Source organism: Anomaloglossus baeobatrachus, chromosome 5 (assembly GCF_048569485.1).
Source record: "Anomaloglossus baeobatrachus isolate aAnoBae1 chromosome 5, aAnoBae1.hap1, whole genome shotgun sequence".
Lineage (NCBI taxonomy): Eukaryota > Metazoa > Chordata > Amphibia > Anura > Aromobatidae > Anomaloglossus > Anomaloglossus baeobatrachus.
In genome coordinates, this window is record NC_134357.1 from 532,681,981 (window position 1) to 532,697,632 (window position 15,652).

The following is a 15,652-nucleotide window of genomic DNA, read 5'->3' on the forward strand; positions in this document are numbered from 1 at the left end:
CACGGTTCTCACTGCCTTGCAGGAGACCGGCCTCCAGCCGCAGCCCTTTGGCAGGACCCTGCTGGACGGAGCACTGGACCCCCACCCCACCAGGGATTGGACCCTGCGTCTCAAAGCTAAGTATAGAGACGTTGTTCAAGGGTCCTTCTACAAGGCGGGGAGAGTTTTATTGAGGGGACAGTGATTTATGTTGATAATGCTGCTTTTTACAGTTTTTCCGGCCGGTTTCTCAGTTTTTACTGAGTACCGCGCCGATGATGCCTGATTTTCGGCCGCATGGTATAACTCTAGGCCCCGGCTTCAGCCGCGGCCTAGTTTCGTCTCGTTCCCCTGCATGTCAGTCATGCAGGGGGACGCTGCAGCGCCGCCCAACTGCCGCTCTGCACAGGGGAGGACACTCCTTGTTGAGGAGATGTTTCCCTCCCCTGTACATGCCTTAGCCCTCCGATTCCCGCTCCTAGGTTAACCCCCGCCCTCCCCCCTCACTCTAGCGCCATTTTCTCAGCGTTCTTAGTACGCTGATCGGCGCTGGCTGCTCTGCAGCAGAGGAAGTGGATATATGGCTGGGGGTCCAGGATTGGAACCTGAGGGGGCACTCACAGTAGCGGCCTGATAAGTCACAACCTCTGGTTGTGCACTTTTATACAGGATCACGGCATTCTGAGGGAGTTAATTCTTTATTATAGAACCTCCTCAGCAGCATTTCTCACACTAGGAGCAAAGCTCCAAGGCTGTATTCTACATGTTCTGCATGTAAACTCATATTGCCTGAATCGGCACGGACTCACACTGTAATGGTCCTTATGTGGTGCCTCTGCCTGGAGTCTCCCCAGGCTGACCCCTGTCTTGGGTATTCTAGACATTCTAGAAATAGCCCCCCTCCTCTGCAGCATGTCTCACAGAGCGAGGCTGCAGGCTGTTTTTAGTATCCACTGCGGGTAGTCTCGTACGGCTGTACCGAGCTCATAACCACTGTGGCCCCTCAGCTTGGAGGCTCATTCAGGGTCCCTCCAGCTGCTCCGGTCGATGGCTGACCCCTGGGGGAATCTTTTTTCCAGGGGTCGGCCTGTCCCGGCATCTGCTGAGCATGCAGCCCCCTTCTCAGGGCGCTTTCTGCTCGCTCAGCAAAGCTCTCAGACCCCGTCCTCCTGACAAGGAGACGTAGGGTCCCCTGTCCTCCCCGTCCCGCAGCTCCGATTACGAGCTGACTCATTGGACGAGGAGGATGTCACGGACGCTACTTTAGGTACTTTGATCCGTCCCTAGGTGACGCGGATGCGACTGATTGGATTGCGTCCATTATACTTGGATTGGACCTCCATTCGCCTGTATCAGGGGAGTATTCCCCGCTGGCAGTAAGGCATCAGTATACCTTTAACAAGACGAGGAGTGTGTTCCTTAACCACTCCAGTTTTCAGGCGTCCAAGCCCACAGCCTGTCCTGCTGATCCCACAACGGGGTTCTGCTGCCTGTCTCCCCCTCCCATCAGAGGTGGTCAAGGAGTGTCCAGGGTGGCCACTCCGGTGTCTAGACTTTCAGCCCGGATAGTTGTATCAGTGGCTGACGGCACCTCTATAAGGATCCCACGGTACATTAATTTTGTACTGGACCTCAATCCGCCGGAGTTACCTTATCTAGGTGAACACAACGTGTGTTCCTTAACCACTCCGGTTTTCAGGTCCCTGTGACCAGCCCAGGGTCCGCTCTGACAGCGCTTCCCATGAAGCGTGATTCTGAGGACTGTGTTTCCCCTGTCCACCAATAGTGGTCAAGAAGTGGGCTCATTCACCTCAGGTGGCTCTGCCCGGACCGTTATGTCAGTGGCTGATGGCTCCTCAGAGGAGATGCATTCCCTCACAGGGACCCTATGCCCAAAACGGTTGCCTGAACTTCCAGACTTCGGTCTTTTCATCCTCTGCCTAGGTCTGCCATGCTGGACACCGCACGGCGGTGGTCTTGGCTACTTTCCTCGCTGTCCGCAGGCTCCTGTGGCTTCGGAAATGGAGGGCAGATGCCTCTATAGAGTTTCCTTGCTGGGCTTCTCTTTGGTGAGACCAGTCTCTTCGGAACCGAGTGGATGAAATTTAGGAAGCTCTTGGCGGGGAGAGTTCTTCCTTGCCACAAAACCTAAACCAGGGAACCTGTCCAGGGCAGGAATCAGTTGAGGTTTCGGTGGTTTCCGTTCCTCCATCTGATCGTCCTCTAGCTCGGCCCAGGTTCATAGAACCAATTGGCTTGAAGCTGCGTCTTCAGAAGACCGCAGGAGATGCTGCCACTTAGTCAGCTTCCTCCGAGCTATCTAGCCACGCCAACCTCCTCCTAGTCGGTGGCAGGCTCTCTCCACTTGGCGACGTATGGTTCTAACACGTCTCCGTTCAGTGGGGGCGGGATTATATCTCCCATGGCCACAACATGGAGTTCTGTCCACCCGCCAAACAGATTTTTTCTGTTATCTCCTCCCGGCTCCAAGGCCGCCGCCTTCTCATAAGCCGTGGCATTTCTTGCAGGCCAATGGAGTAATTGTACCGAATCCCGACTGGGAACGGTTCTGAGATTTTTGTTTAAATCTATTTCTAGTCCCCGAAGAGGGCGGTGCCTTCCGACCTGGATCTTTAGCTTTTCAAGCATAGTCAGGTGTGGCGTTTTCACATGGAGTCTCGGTCTTGTTCCGTGTGTTTTTTTTCACCGGATCAATCAAGAACCCAAGGAAATTCCCTCGCAGCCTTCGGCATCAGAGATGCTTTTCTGCAACGGTCAATCGCAGTTTCACACCAGCGTTGACTGCGTTTTGCCATCAGAGTGGTCCAATTCGTGGCTCTTCCCTTGGGGTTGGCCACGGCCCCTCGAGTATTCTCATTGGGGCTGCTGTGATTAGGGTCCTGCACCCCTAGGGATTGACAGTGATCGTTTGCCCTAGACGGCCTTCTTCTCAGGCCTTCATCCAGTGCAGACTCTTAGCAGAGTACTTCGCTTACTCTCGCCACTCTAACCTATTCGGGTGGCTTGTCATTCTGTTCAAGTCCACTCTGACTTCGAACCAGAGGTTCTCAAGAACGCAATTCGAGACTGTCGGCTCTTGTGCAGCCGCTCTTAGTCGATAAGTAGTCCCTCCGCTGGCGGTCGACGTCGTTCTATCAGACACCAAATACAGGTGCTGGTCAGACGGTGGCGTCAATGGAAGCGATTCCTTGCCCAGTTTCTCCTGTGCCCTCTGAGACTGGATGTTGTCCGCTGTACACGCGAACTTCCTCCTTCCACGGGGTGGTGGCTTTGCCACTGACCTGGGGCTCGTTTTCAGGGGTGGTTTCGACCACTCTGTCTCAGGGACGCTCCGTCTTGGCCCCGTCCCAGGTGATTCTCACCAGGGTGCTGGTCTTTCCGCCTTGGGAACATTATATCTCCACCGCGGAGCGCAGGGCGCTTGGACTCTGTCCGAATCAGCCCTCTAGATCAATGGGCTAGAAATCGGAGCTGCATTCTAGCTCTCTAAGCCTTCACCATTTGTTGGCGGCTAGGCACATTCGAGTTCAGTCGGATAACGTTACAGCGTTTTCCTACATCAATTTCCAGATCGGGCCACTCAGCCGCCTGGCAATCTTGGTCAACATTCTTCACTGGACAAGGGACTCCTAGTCCACCGTATCCGCAGCCCACATCCTAGATGTCAAAACTGCGGGCAGATTATTTCAGCTGTCCAACCGTGGTCCACAATCCGCAGGTTTTGCGGTAGACACACTGGTTCATGTTTGATCCCAGCTTCGTCTCTACCTCTTGCCCAGAGCCCTGCACAAGATCAGGGAAGGGGGCCGTCGGGTCATTCTCTTACAGACTGACCCAGGCAGGCTTCGTATCCTGACCTGCTCCTTCTGTCCGTTGGATTGCCATGGCATCTTCCGGTCCGTCCAGACCTTTTCTCAGAAGGTCCGTTTTTTCCGTCAGAATTCTGGATTCTCGGATTGACGGCGTGGCTATTGAGTCCTGGATCTTGGCGACTTCTGGTATCCTTCCTGAAGTCATCTCCGCTATGACTCGAGTTCCAAGGTGTCCTTGGACCTTTTTAGCCTTGTCGACCCTCCTGTCCCTTCCACAGTCCGGTCTACAGCTAGGACTATCCCTCATTAGGGGACAGGTCTCCGTTCTGGCGGTATGGGCCAGCGGCGTATCGTCCGGCTGGCTCCGGTGCGCTCCTTTTTAAGGGCGCGTCTCACATCATTCCGCCTTTCCGGCGGCCTATGGAGCCCTGGGACCTTAATCCGGTTCTCCCGGTTCCCGGAAACCCCCCTTTGCGCTTCTAAGGGAGGTTTCTTTGTTTCATCTTTCACAGAAAGTAGTCTTTCTAGTGGCTATAATTCCTGCCAGGGAGTTCTGGCTGCACTCTCTCTGAGTCACCCCCTTTTTTGGTCTTTTGCATCAAGACAAGGTGGTCTCCGTCCGACTCCGGACTTTTTTCCCTAAGGTGGTTACTGCTTCCACCTTATCCGGGGCAATTTTCCTGCCTTCCTTTTGTCCGGCTCCTCTTCATCGCTTGAGAAAGCGTTGCATATCCTGGATCTGGTGCGGGCGCCCCGGATCTAGGTGTCTTGCACCGCCGTTATAGGCGGTGCACCTCTCTCTCTAGTACTGACTGCTACTCAGCATAACGGTCTCTCTGCATCTAAGCCGACCCTTGTTCGTTAGCTTAGGTCGGCCATTTCCGAGGCCTACAAGTGTACTCAAGTGCCTTCCCCGCTGGGGATCAGAGCACATTTGATCAGACCTGTCGGTGCCTTTTCGGCTTTCAGGCTACGGCTCAGTAGGTCTGTCAGACGGCAGCTCCAATTAGTCTGCATACTTTTTCGAAGCTCTATCCAAGGCATGCTCTTGCTTTGGCAGACGCGGGCTTCGGCAGACGCATCTTTCAGGTGTCTGTCGCCCATTTGTGAAGTTGGGTTTTCCTGCTTCTCAGTTGTCTGTTTATTCCCACCCATGGACTGCTTTGAGACGTCCCATGGTCTGGGTCTCCCATAAGGAACGATGAAGAAAAAGAGAATTTTGTTTACTTACCGTAAATTCTTTTTCTTATAGTTCCGACATGGGAGACCCAGCACCCTCCCTATTGCCTGTTGGCAAGTTTCTTGTTCCGTGTGTCTTCACCGGCTGTTGTTGTAGACAGAGGCTCCGGTTATTCCGGGTTTTACTCTATCTCTACTTGTGGGTGGATGTCCTCCTTCAGCTTTTGCACTAAACTGGCTAGGACTGGCTAGCAGGGGGTGTATATGCTAGGAGGGAGGAGCTACACGTTTTGAGTGTAGTAACTTTGTGTGTCCTCCGGAGGCAGTAGCTATACACCCATAGTCTGGGTCTCCCATGTCGGAACTATAAGAAAAAGAATTTACGGTAAGTAAACAAAATTCTCTTTATTGATTAAATTGTTTTGTATGTGGCCTAAAATATATAGGATTTATTAGTAGATGTAAAGAAGAAAGAACTGAATACTGTAGAATAATAAAAATAGTAACACATCAGTGATCCCTCACAAGTCCTGTGTCACCACTGCTTGGGTCCCCATCAGTCTCTGCATTTTTTAGTCAGTCTCGATGAACATGTGATTCCCACAGCCAATCAGTGGCCAAAGCAGTGACCAACAATAGCGCGTAAATGGCACATGCTAACTGTCAGCAAATCAACTAATGTTCCAGTGTATATGGTCTAAGAATACAACAACCACACATTATATCTCCTCATATGTTTACTTCCTTATCTCTGGTAACTGTTTTATTACACTGTATTGTTTATGATGTTAGATTTTCTCATCTCCCCATTCAGGTCCCTACAATATCAGATCCTCTCAGTGGAGATCTTCTATATAAGAGAATTCTCCTGATTGACCCATCAAGGATGGCTAGTGACAGGAACAAGATGGCGGAGAGGATATTACACCTCACCCTAGAGATCCTCTTCCGGCTTACTGGAGAGGTGAGAGATTCTGATGACGTTACATTACATCATTCTTATCTATGGGAATAACAGATGGACAGAACTGGAGAGGTGAGGACTCTGGAAATGTCTGTAGTGAGATTTATTACTGCGTCTCTCCATAACCAGGATTACACAGTAGTGAAGAAGACCTCTAGTGAGCGCTGTCAGGACCCTGTGTCTGAGGGATGGGGAAGACCACTGAGCCCAATCACGGGGCCTCCACCTCACCCCCTGATACATGAGGACATCAATGACCAGAAGATCCTAGAACTCACCTACAAGATGATTGAGCTGCTGACTGGAAAGGTGGGAATGCTGGGACATTATACAGTAACACTATGAAGGGATCGGGGGATGACGGTATCATTGTATGTGTCAGGTTCCTATACGGTGTAAGGATGTCGCTATCTATTTCTCCATGGAGGAGTGGGAGTATTTAGAAGGACACAAAGATCTATACAAGGACGTCATGATGGAGGTTCCCCAGCCCCTCACATCACCAGGTAATAGACAGGACTAAATACACACGGCCTATAATTATCTGTATGTAAAGGATGAATTCAGTCTCTTTATGTGTTTCCTTCCAGTTCTATCCAGTAAGAGGACAACACCAGAGAGATATCCCCATCCTGTTCTTCCACAGGACTGTAAACAAAAAGATCCCAGTGTTCCTCAGGATCATCAGGTAGATGGAGAGAAGGTGTCATGAAATCTCCCTATGATGTATAGATGGTTGTGAAGGTCTTGTGTTCCTTCCGCCCGACGCAGAGTCAAAATAATGACCAGCAAAACCTATGGGAAAAAAAAATCCTGTGCGCACTAGGCAGAATTTGACAGCTGCATGTTTTGCTGCGGGATTCCCGCAGCAAAAACAATTGCATGTCACTTCTTTCCGCACGTCGCTGCGGGATTTCACTCCATTGACTGTAATGTAATCGTGAAATCCCGCAGGGAATAACGCAGGCAGCAAATTCTGTGCGGTTCCCTGTGTTTTCCTGCGTTATTCCCTGCGGTATTTCGCGGTTTACCTCCGGTAATGTACATCGCTTGCAGGGGCGTAACGATCGCAGTCGCAGAGGTCGCCACTGCGACCGGGCCCGCAGGATTATAGGGGCCCGGCAGCCGCTCTGCAGAGCCGGCTGCCAGGCCCCTATGTGTAGTGCCACTATGTAGTGGCCGACTGCGCGACCGTTAGGGGGCCGGCCTGTGAGTCAGGGGGGCCCAGTGTCTGCAGGGGGGCAGAGGGGCCCCTGACCTGACCTGGAGAGGCCACCAGGCATTCCTGACCTGCTGCAGAGGAGATGTGCTCCTGCACGGCAGATGGAAACCATCCCTACCAGGACCTGCGATGATGTCACGCCCATGTGACTGTGTGAGAGGAGACACAAGATGCCGGGGAGAAAGCAGGAGAAGATACTTCGAACACATGAGTGGTAATGAGAAAAGAGGGGACATGAGGGGAGGGGCTGCAGGGTGAGTGGGATATGAGGGCTGCAGACTGTGACAGAAGCATGTGAAGGGTGCAGAGTGTTTGAGAGGGGTAAGTTGGGGTACGGGCAGGGTGAGATATGTGGGTCAGGGTGTGTGTGTGATATGGGGGTGCAGGCTGTATAGGGAGCAGGGTGTGTGACATATGGGGGCAGGGGCATAACTACCGCAGTCGCAGGGGTCAGAAGGAGCTGAGAGGTACTTGTTTTTTTATTTTGCTGGCTGCATGACACACATAGGCCCAGGGAAGCTGCCTGCATGATACATGGAGGCCCTGGTGGGGCTGGCTGGCAGGCTGCATTACACATAGAAGCCCTGGGGGCTGGCTGCATGACACATGGAGGCCCTGGGGGGGCTGGCTGCATGACACATGGAGGCCCTGGGGGGGCTGGCTGCATGACACATGGAGGCCCTGGGGGGGCTGGCTTCATGACACCTGGGGGGGGGCTGGCTGCATGACACATGGAGGCCCTGGGGAGGCTGGCTGCATGACACATGGAGGCCCTGGGGGGGCTGGCTGCATGACACATGGAGACATGGAGTTCCTGGGGGCTGGCTGCATGACACAGGGAGGCCCTGGGGGCTGGCTGCATGACACAGGGAGGCCCTGGGGGGGCTGGCTGCATGACACATGGAGGCCCTGGGGGGGACTGGCTGCATGACACATGGAGGCCCTGGGGGGGATGGCTGCATGACACATGGAGGCCCTGGGGGGGCTGGCTGCATGACACCTGGGGGGGGCTGGCTGCATGACACATGGAGGCCCTGGGGGGGCTGGCTGCATGACACATGGAGGCCCTGGGGGGGCTGGCTGCATGACACATGGAGGCCCTGGGGGGGCTGGCTGCATGACACATGGAGGCCCTGGGGGGGCCGGCTGCATGACACATGGAGGCCCTGGGGGGGCCGGCTGCATGACACATGGAGGTCCTGGGGAAGCTGGCTGCATGACACATGGAGGCCCTGGGGGGGCTGGCTGCATGACACATGGAGACCCTGGGGGGGCTGGCTGCATGACACATAGAGGCCCTGGGGGGGGCTGGCTGCATGACACATAGAGGCCCTGGGGGGGCTGGCTGCATGACGCATAGAGGCCCTGGGGGGGCTGGCTGCATGACACATATAGGCCTGGGGGAAGCTGGCTGCATTACACATGGAGGCCCTGGTGGGGCTGGCTGCATGACACATGTAGGCCCTGATGGGACTGGCTGCATAATACATGGAGGCCTGGGGGTGCTGGCTGCATGATACATGGAGGTCTATGGGACTGCATAATAAACATGAAGGACACCTTATACATAGACTATAGCAGCGCATTATACATGGAGGTCTATGGGGCTGCATTATAATACATATAGGACTATGGGGGCTACATTATAATATATGGAGGACTATGGAGGCTACCTTACACATGGTCTGTGGGGGTGCATTATAAAGCATCTGGGACTGTGGTGCAGTATAAAATATGGAGAACTATGGGAAATGCATTATAATACATGGAGGACTATGGGGGTGCATTCTAATATATAAAGGGTTATGTGGGACCCTTTATACTATATGGAAGGCTATGTGGGGGCCATTATAGTATTTGGAGAACTATATATGAGGGAGGAAAAAGATACAAGTATGGGATGGGAATGTTTTGTGCTGAGGGAAAAGGACTCTTTCCCATGCTCTGCTATACATCTCTCAGCACCCAGCTTTCCCATGCTCTGCTATACATCTCTCAGCACCCAGCTTTCCCATGCTCTGCTATACATCTCTCAGCACCCAGCTTTCCCATGCTCTGCTATACATCTCTCAGCACCCAGCTTTCCCATGATCTGCTATACATCTCTCAGCACCCAGCTTTCCCATGCTCTGATATGGGAAAGCTGGGTGCTGAGGGAAAGATGTATGAAAGAGCATGGGAAAGCAGGGTGCTGATAGAGGGATTTTAGATCATGGGAAACATGGGTGCTGTGGGTAAAAGCCAAGTGTCAGCATCATTATCCCGTACCCTAAGTGTTGTGTACATGGAGGGGGGCCCCGGTCCAAAGTTTGCACCAGGGCCCATCAAACTCTAGTTACGCCACTGATCGCTTGCCTGCTGTTTTGCAGGGAAGTGATGTCATTACAGGAAGAGGAAGCAAAGCAGAGAGTAAACAAACACACAGATCACAGATACACACAGACATGACAGACATAGAACACAGACACATAGAACACACATAGAAAGCAAACGGAAATATAGAAAACAAAACACGTGGGCTCCGCTGTATATTTACCTTCCAGCCGAGGTAAGCACACAGCGGCGTCCCTGTATTCTCAGGCTGGGGAGGGAGAGGGGCAGGGTTAATGTCCCCCGCCTCCCTCCCACCTCCCGCAGCCGAGAATATCAGCCGCAGCTGCCCCGGGACTGTCGCATGCATTATGCGGCAGTACCGGAGTGTCCCCGGCTCTTCCTGCCGCCGTGTAGCAGTGGCAGTCAGGGTAATACAAGGAGTTAATGGTGGCGGATCACCGCCATTAACTCCAGGCTTGATCATGTAGGCATCTATGTGACAGCTGACATGATCAACCCGTAAGTAAAAGTGAATAAAACACACAGAAAAATCCTTTATTTTAAATAAAACGCAAACAAGCCTCATTCACCATTTTATTAACCCCTCCCGAAACACACCACTCCGGCGTAATCCACAGATCCTGCGCTGCTTACATCCAGCCGCGACTGATACACAGCGCTGAATGAATGCAGCCTTGCAGCGAGACAGCAGAGGTAATTACCGGTCATTTCCCACGGCCGGTAATGTGAACTCACTGCCGACCTTGGGAAATGCAGTGATCTGTCCTCTATCTATCTGTTATCTATCTATCCCTCTATCTATTCCTCTATCTATTCTTCTGTCTCTTTATCTGTCTATCTACTATCTAAGAAGGAAATGATTTTTTTTTTTCTTTTTTCAATGTGCTTTATTGCATTGAATGCAATAAAGCACATGTACCAACCCGCACGCGGCAATACCGCGAACAATACCGCGGTTTTCGGGTGCGGTTTGCCGCGTTTTTTTACCGCGGGCGCGGTAATCTTTCAGTGCCTGCGGAATTTTCTTGAGAAAATTCCATTTTCCAGTGCGCATATAGCCTTACACTTCTTTTACCCAGATGTAGGATTTTGCATTTGTTCCTTTTAAACAATATTCTGTTCTCCTCGGCCCATTGTTCTTAGTGTGTCTAGATCCTTTTGAATACAATCTTTTTCCTCTCTAGTGTTGCCAACTCCTCCTATCTTAGTATCATCTGCAAATTTTATGAGTTCCCCAATAATTCCGTTGTCCAGATAATTTATAAAGATATTAAACAGTACTGGCCCCAGGACAGAGCCTTGCGGTACCCCACTTTTAACTTTCCTCCAGGTTGATGTGCAACCATTCAGTATTACTCCGTGTGACCGATCATAAAGCCAGTTCTGACTCAATTTGATTTTCTGTCAATTCCGTACTTGATCATTTCCTGTTTCCAATGACTTATTGAAGATTATGGCAAGCGGTACTATTATTTCCTCAGCTATCTCTTTCAGGACTCTAGGATGTAAATAATCTGATCCTGGGGACTTTTTTTCCTTCAACTTGGCAAAGTGTTCTAATATCAATTCTTTGCTGATTGTCACCTTGGACTCCTCCTGACCATCACTTCTATCATGATTATTGTTGATGCTTGTGTGACGCCCTGGCAAAACCAGGGTGTCACAGAGCCTGCAGAAATCCAGCAAAGTGCAGGCCATTCTCCTCCTTGGTAACTTGATCCCACACCAGTGCAGCAGGACAGACACCATCCCCCCCCCAGTGTAAGCGCAAAACAGAGCAGCAGGGGAGGGGCTGGAGCAGAGTGTGAGAGGAGAGGAGTCCGGAGTTGTAGCTCCTGGGCTGCTATAGAAGCGTGCTCCAAAAGGGCCGGGACAGGCTGTTAGTGAGGAAGGGACTTGAGGAGACCGGGGCAGGGTAGTGGCCCGCCGGTATCGAAGGAGATCCCGGATCACTGCAGGGGAGTGGACTCCCCGTTCTCAGCCTAGGAGGAAAGAAAGAGTGGAGAAAGAGGCATCTGGCTGCAGGGAAAGAACAGGGGTCTGCTGCACCGTGTGTGGGACTTAAACACCCTCCGTACTGAAGGCTGCGGACATCAGCAGTTTCTAGTTTACCAGTGACTCTGTGTGGTTTAATTGTGAGTACAACAGTGCCATCAGGCACCGCACCGCAGCACTGCGCCCTGCAGCCTTCCTCCCACCGGGCCCCGGGACACACCGCCCCTACCCACGGAGGGGTCAACACCTAGCTGCTCCCCGCCATCGCTCCCGGGAGACTCGTCACCAGCAGCGGTGGTGCCCACCATCACCACAGCCCGTGGGTGGCATCACGAACTATCTCCCCAAAAACAACCAACCCACCCAACTTCCCTTTTCACTCGTGGGCGAGGAGCGCCGCTCGAGTCCCCGGGTCCGGCCCATCGCTCGAGCCACCGAGCAGCAGAAAACCCCGGACCCGAGCGTAGCGAGTGCGGCCCCTCCGCCCGCGACACTTGCATTCGTTTTTTGGGAGAAGACAGATACGAAATACGAATTTAGTATCTCCACCTGCTGTTCCACCTTGTTGACTGTTTTACCTTTTTGAGTCTGCAGGACTCCTATGGTCTCTTTCACTTTTCTTTTACTTTTAACATACCCCCAAAATCCTTTTACCTTACTCTTGGCCTCTTTTGCAAGTCTCAATTCGTGTTCGTCCTTAGCTCCTTTAACGATTGTCTTGCTGAGTCTGTAAACTGCCATGTATTCTTCCCTAGGTATAACCCCCATCTTCCACTTGCTGTATGTTTCCTTTTTCTTTTTAAGCTGGTGATGTAATTTTTTAGTCATCCAACCTAGTTTCTTTAAGTCTTTCCCATTTTTCTTCCTTTTAGGTATTGTTAGTTCCTTGCGCATTAAGGCTTTCCTTATGGAAGATTTCCCATCCTTTGTGTACAGTTTAGTGCTTAAGGGTGGGCTTTGCACGTTGCGACATGGCTAGCCGATGATAGCGATGCCGAGCACGATAGTACCCACCCCGTCGCACATGCGATACCTTGTGATAGCTGCCGTAGCGAACATTATCGCTACGGCAGCTTCACACGCCCTTACCTGCCCTGCGAGGTCGCTCTGGACGGCGACCCGCCTCCTTCCTAAGGCGGCGGGTCGTGTGGCGTCACAACGACATCACACGGCAGGTGGCCAATAGAAGCGGAGGGGCGGAGATGAGCGGGACATAAACATCCCACCCACCTTCTTCCTTCCGCATAGCTGCTGGAGGCAAGTAAGGAGATGTTCCTCGCTCCTGCGGCTTCACACACAGCGATGTGTGCTGCCGCTGGAATGAGGAACAACATCGTACCTGTCGCTTATATTAACCAATATGAAATACAGGTATACATCATTTAAGTGTCAAAAGATTGACCAGAATCACCATATTAACAGTATACAACCAGGATTGATTCAGTCCAAAAGTCTAAACATTGTAATCAATAATGCAAACAAGTGTTTGAAAAAATACAAAAGTATTTATTAAGTATTGTGATACATAGAGGGCATACACAGAAGGATGGTGAATTAAAATCAAGACAGCAAAACAGAGGGTGGTGTTACAAGGGGTGGGACCCTGTAAAAGGATATGAATCCCATGCAATTTGGACTATAGTAGAAGAAAAGCTCAACCATGCAGGAAGGAAAAGATATGCCTTATATAACAAGGATCAATGTATGGAGAACCATATGTATGAACCCATATAGGGAATTAGAAAGTCAAATAAATGGCAATGAAATAGTGGTGCAATAATAGATAAAGATCTAAATATGGCCAGATGCATGTATCAAGTTAAGAAGGAAGCTAAATCAAAAATTGATTGAGACCAGTATAATGTATGCATAGTTGACTGCAATCAGATACAAATATCAAATAGTATATGCATAAGGTGGATCACAAACAATTGTAAATGGGAGCAACCACCTATATGAACATACATTCCATCAATCAAAGATGCTTACTGATGAATGACACATGCAAAGAAGGACTAATAGTCCACCACCAAAATAACATTGCCAATACTAGTATATCACATTCAAATGGCTGAGGATCCACTTATTAATGCAGGGAGCAATGAGCTGGGATTATACCCACCAAATTAAGAAGGTCCCACCGGAGTACACCGCCCACACCTGACGCGCGTTTCGCAACGGCTTCGTCCGAGGTGTGGGATGCTGTGAGTCCGGCAGCCTTAAATCATCCCCAGACATTACCTGCCACCCTATAGCGGCGCGCGTCGGCCTAACAGCGCCCATCACCACCTGCGCCCCGGCGTCACGGAGCCCGCAGTGCGCAGTGTAACACCGCCCTCTGTTTTGCTGTCTTGATTTTAATTCACCATCCTTCTGTGTATGCCCTCTATGTATCACAATACTTAATAAATACTTTTGTATTTTTTCAAACACTTGTTTGCATTATTGATTACAATGTTTAGACTTTTGGACTGAATCAATCCTGGTTGTATATCGTACCTGTCGCTGCAGCGAAATTATGGAAATGACCGACGCTACACAGATCACCGATTTACGACGCTTTTGCGATCGTTTATCGGTGCATCTAGGCTTTACACGTTGCGACTTCATTACTGGCGTCGGATGTGCGTCACTTTCGATTTGACCCCGACGATATCACAGTAGCGATGTCGCAACGTGCAAAGCCCCCCTAAAACTTATGTTCCATGGAATTCTAATTGAGCAAAATATAAAATAAAATTTTTTTAAAAAGTTTGATATATGCCACTCTTAAATATTAGGGGGAGCAGCTGCTGAAATCCTACTGTAGAACTACTGTAGAACTAGCTCACATTACAACTGCAGTAAAAGTGGGTGGAATCTGCTCCCATGTGTGTGATGTCACCTCCCGCTCCCAATATGGGTGTTTCCAAAAATATAAGGGAAAATGAAGTTTAGGATCACAGTGCGGAGCCATGTTGTTGGGGACTGCAAAGTGATCCTATTATGTCTAAAATAAAGGAAATTCCAGTGCAGTCCTGTAGTATTCTTTAAAAATTTATTCTTTATTCAGTATTAATCCATAAAATACATAGGCAGGACATCCAGTTGAAATAATGTGCCTGGGTCAAAGCAACGCGTTTCGACAGTGTCTTATTCTTGGAGACCATGAATAAGACACAGTCGAAATGCGTCACTCAGACACAGGCACGTTAATTCAACTGGATGTCCTGCCTATGTATTTTATGGAATAATACTGAATAAAGAATGAATTTTTAAAGAATACTACAGGACTGCACTGGAATTTCCTATATGTTTTTCCACTGTATCACTGGTATCCTCTACCATCTGTGCACTCCTAACAGGACTGAACCAGGACTCGAGTATCGACGACCTGAATCTTTTTTGCTTTCTATTTTTAATATGTCTAAAGTGTCACCAAAGAAAGCTGTACAGTGCTCCCCACATAGCGCTCTGCATGTCCTGTACCAGAAATGCTCTGCCGCACGCCCACCTGCAACGCCTGCCCGCCTGCAGCGCTCTGCCGCTCGCCGCCCACCATTTTTGGAAAAAAAAAACAAAACACAAAGGATTAAACATACACATTAAAAGAAGTCTCTCTGGAAGGGACACACGAAGGAACTGCTAACAAATACAGTATATACTAGATCAGAAAAAGAGCAGGTAATCCAGCAACACATCCAGTGATAAAACCAATTCTTTATTCCATACGTTTAAAAAGGTCTAGTACACGATAAAATATGAGTCCATGCCCCAAGGTAGGGATCGCTTGCGCGTTTTGGACTAAACAGTCCTTACTCATGCTGTATAGGACTGTATAGTCTGAAACGCGTAAGCGATCCCTACCATGCAGCATGGACTCATGTTATCATGTACTAGACCTTTTTAAACGTATGGATTAAAGAATTGATTTTATCACTGAACGTGTTCCTGGACTACCTGCCCTTTTTCTGATCTAGTATATACTGTATTTGTTAGCAGGTCCTTTGTGTGTCCCTTCCAGAGAGGTTTTTTTTTAATGTCTATGTTTAATCCTTTGTGTTATCCTTTTTCTGTGAATGCACTGGATTCCTGGTATCCATTGATTCCTGCACCGCCCGGGTTAATTGCACCTTCTGTGGATCTCTTCAACACTTGTGTGACGCC

The 15,652-nt window shown here is 50.2% G+C and overlaps 1 protein-coding gene across 1 annotated transcript in view; it reads left to right on the forward strand.

Annotated features, from left to right (window-relative positions):
* Window positions 1-6,343: 6,343 nt before the first annotated feature.
* The window catches only part of LOC142312918 (uncharacterized), a 268,596-nt gene continuing 259,287 nt past the window's right edge, over window positions 6,344-15,652 (forward strand). The window contains 2 exon segments of the mRNA XM_075351907.1: window positions 6,344-6,461; window positions 6,546-6,643. Of these exon segments, the coding sequence (XP_075208022.1) occupies window positions 6,377-6,461; window positions 6,546-6,643 (183 nt within the window). The 5' untranslated portion in view covers window positions 6,344-6,376.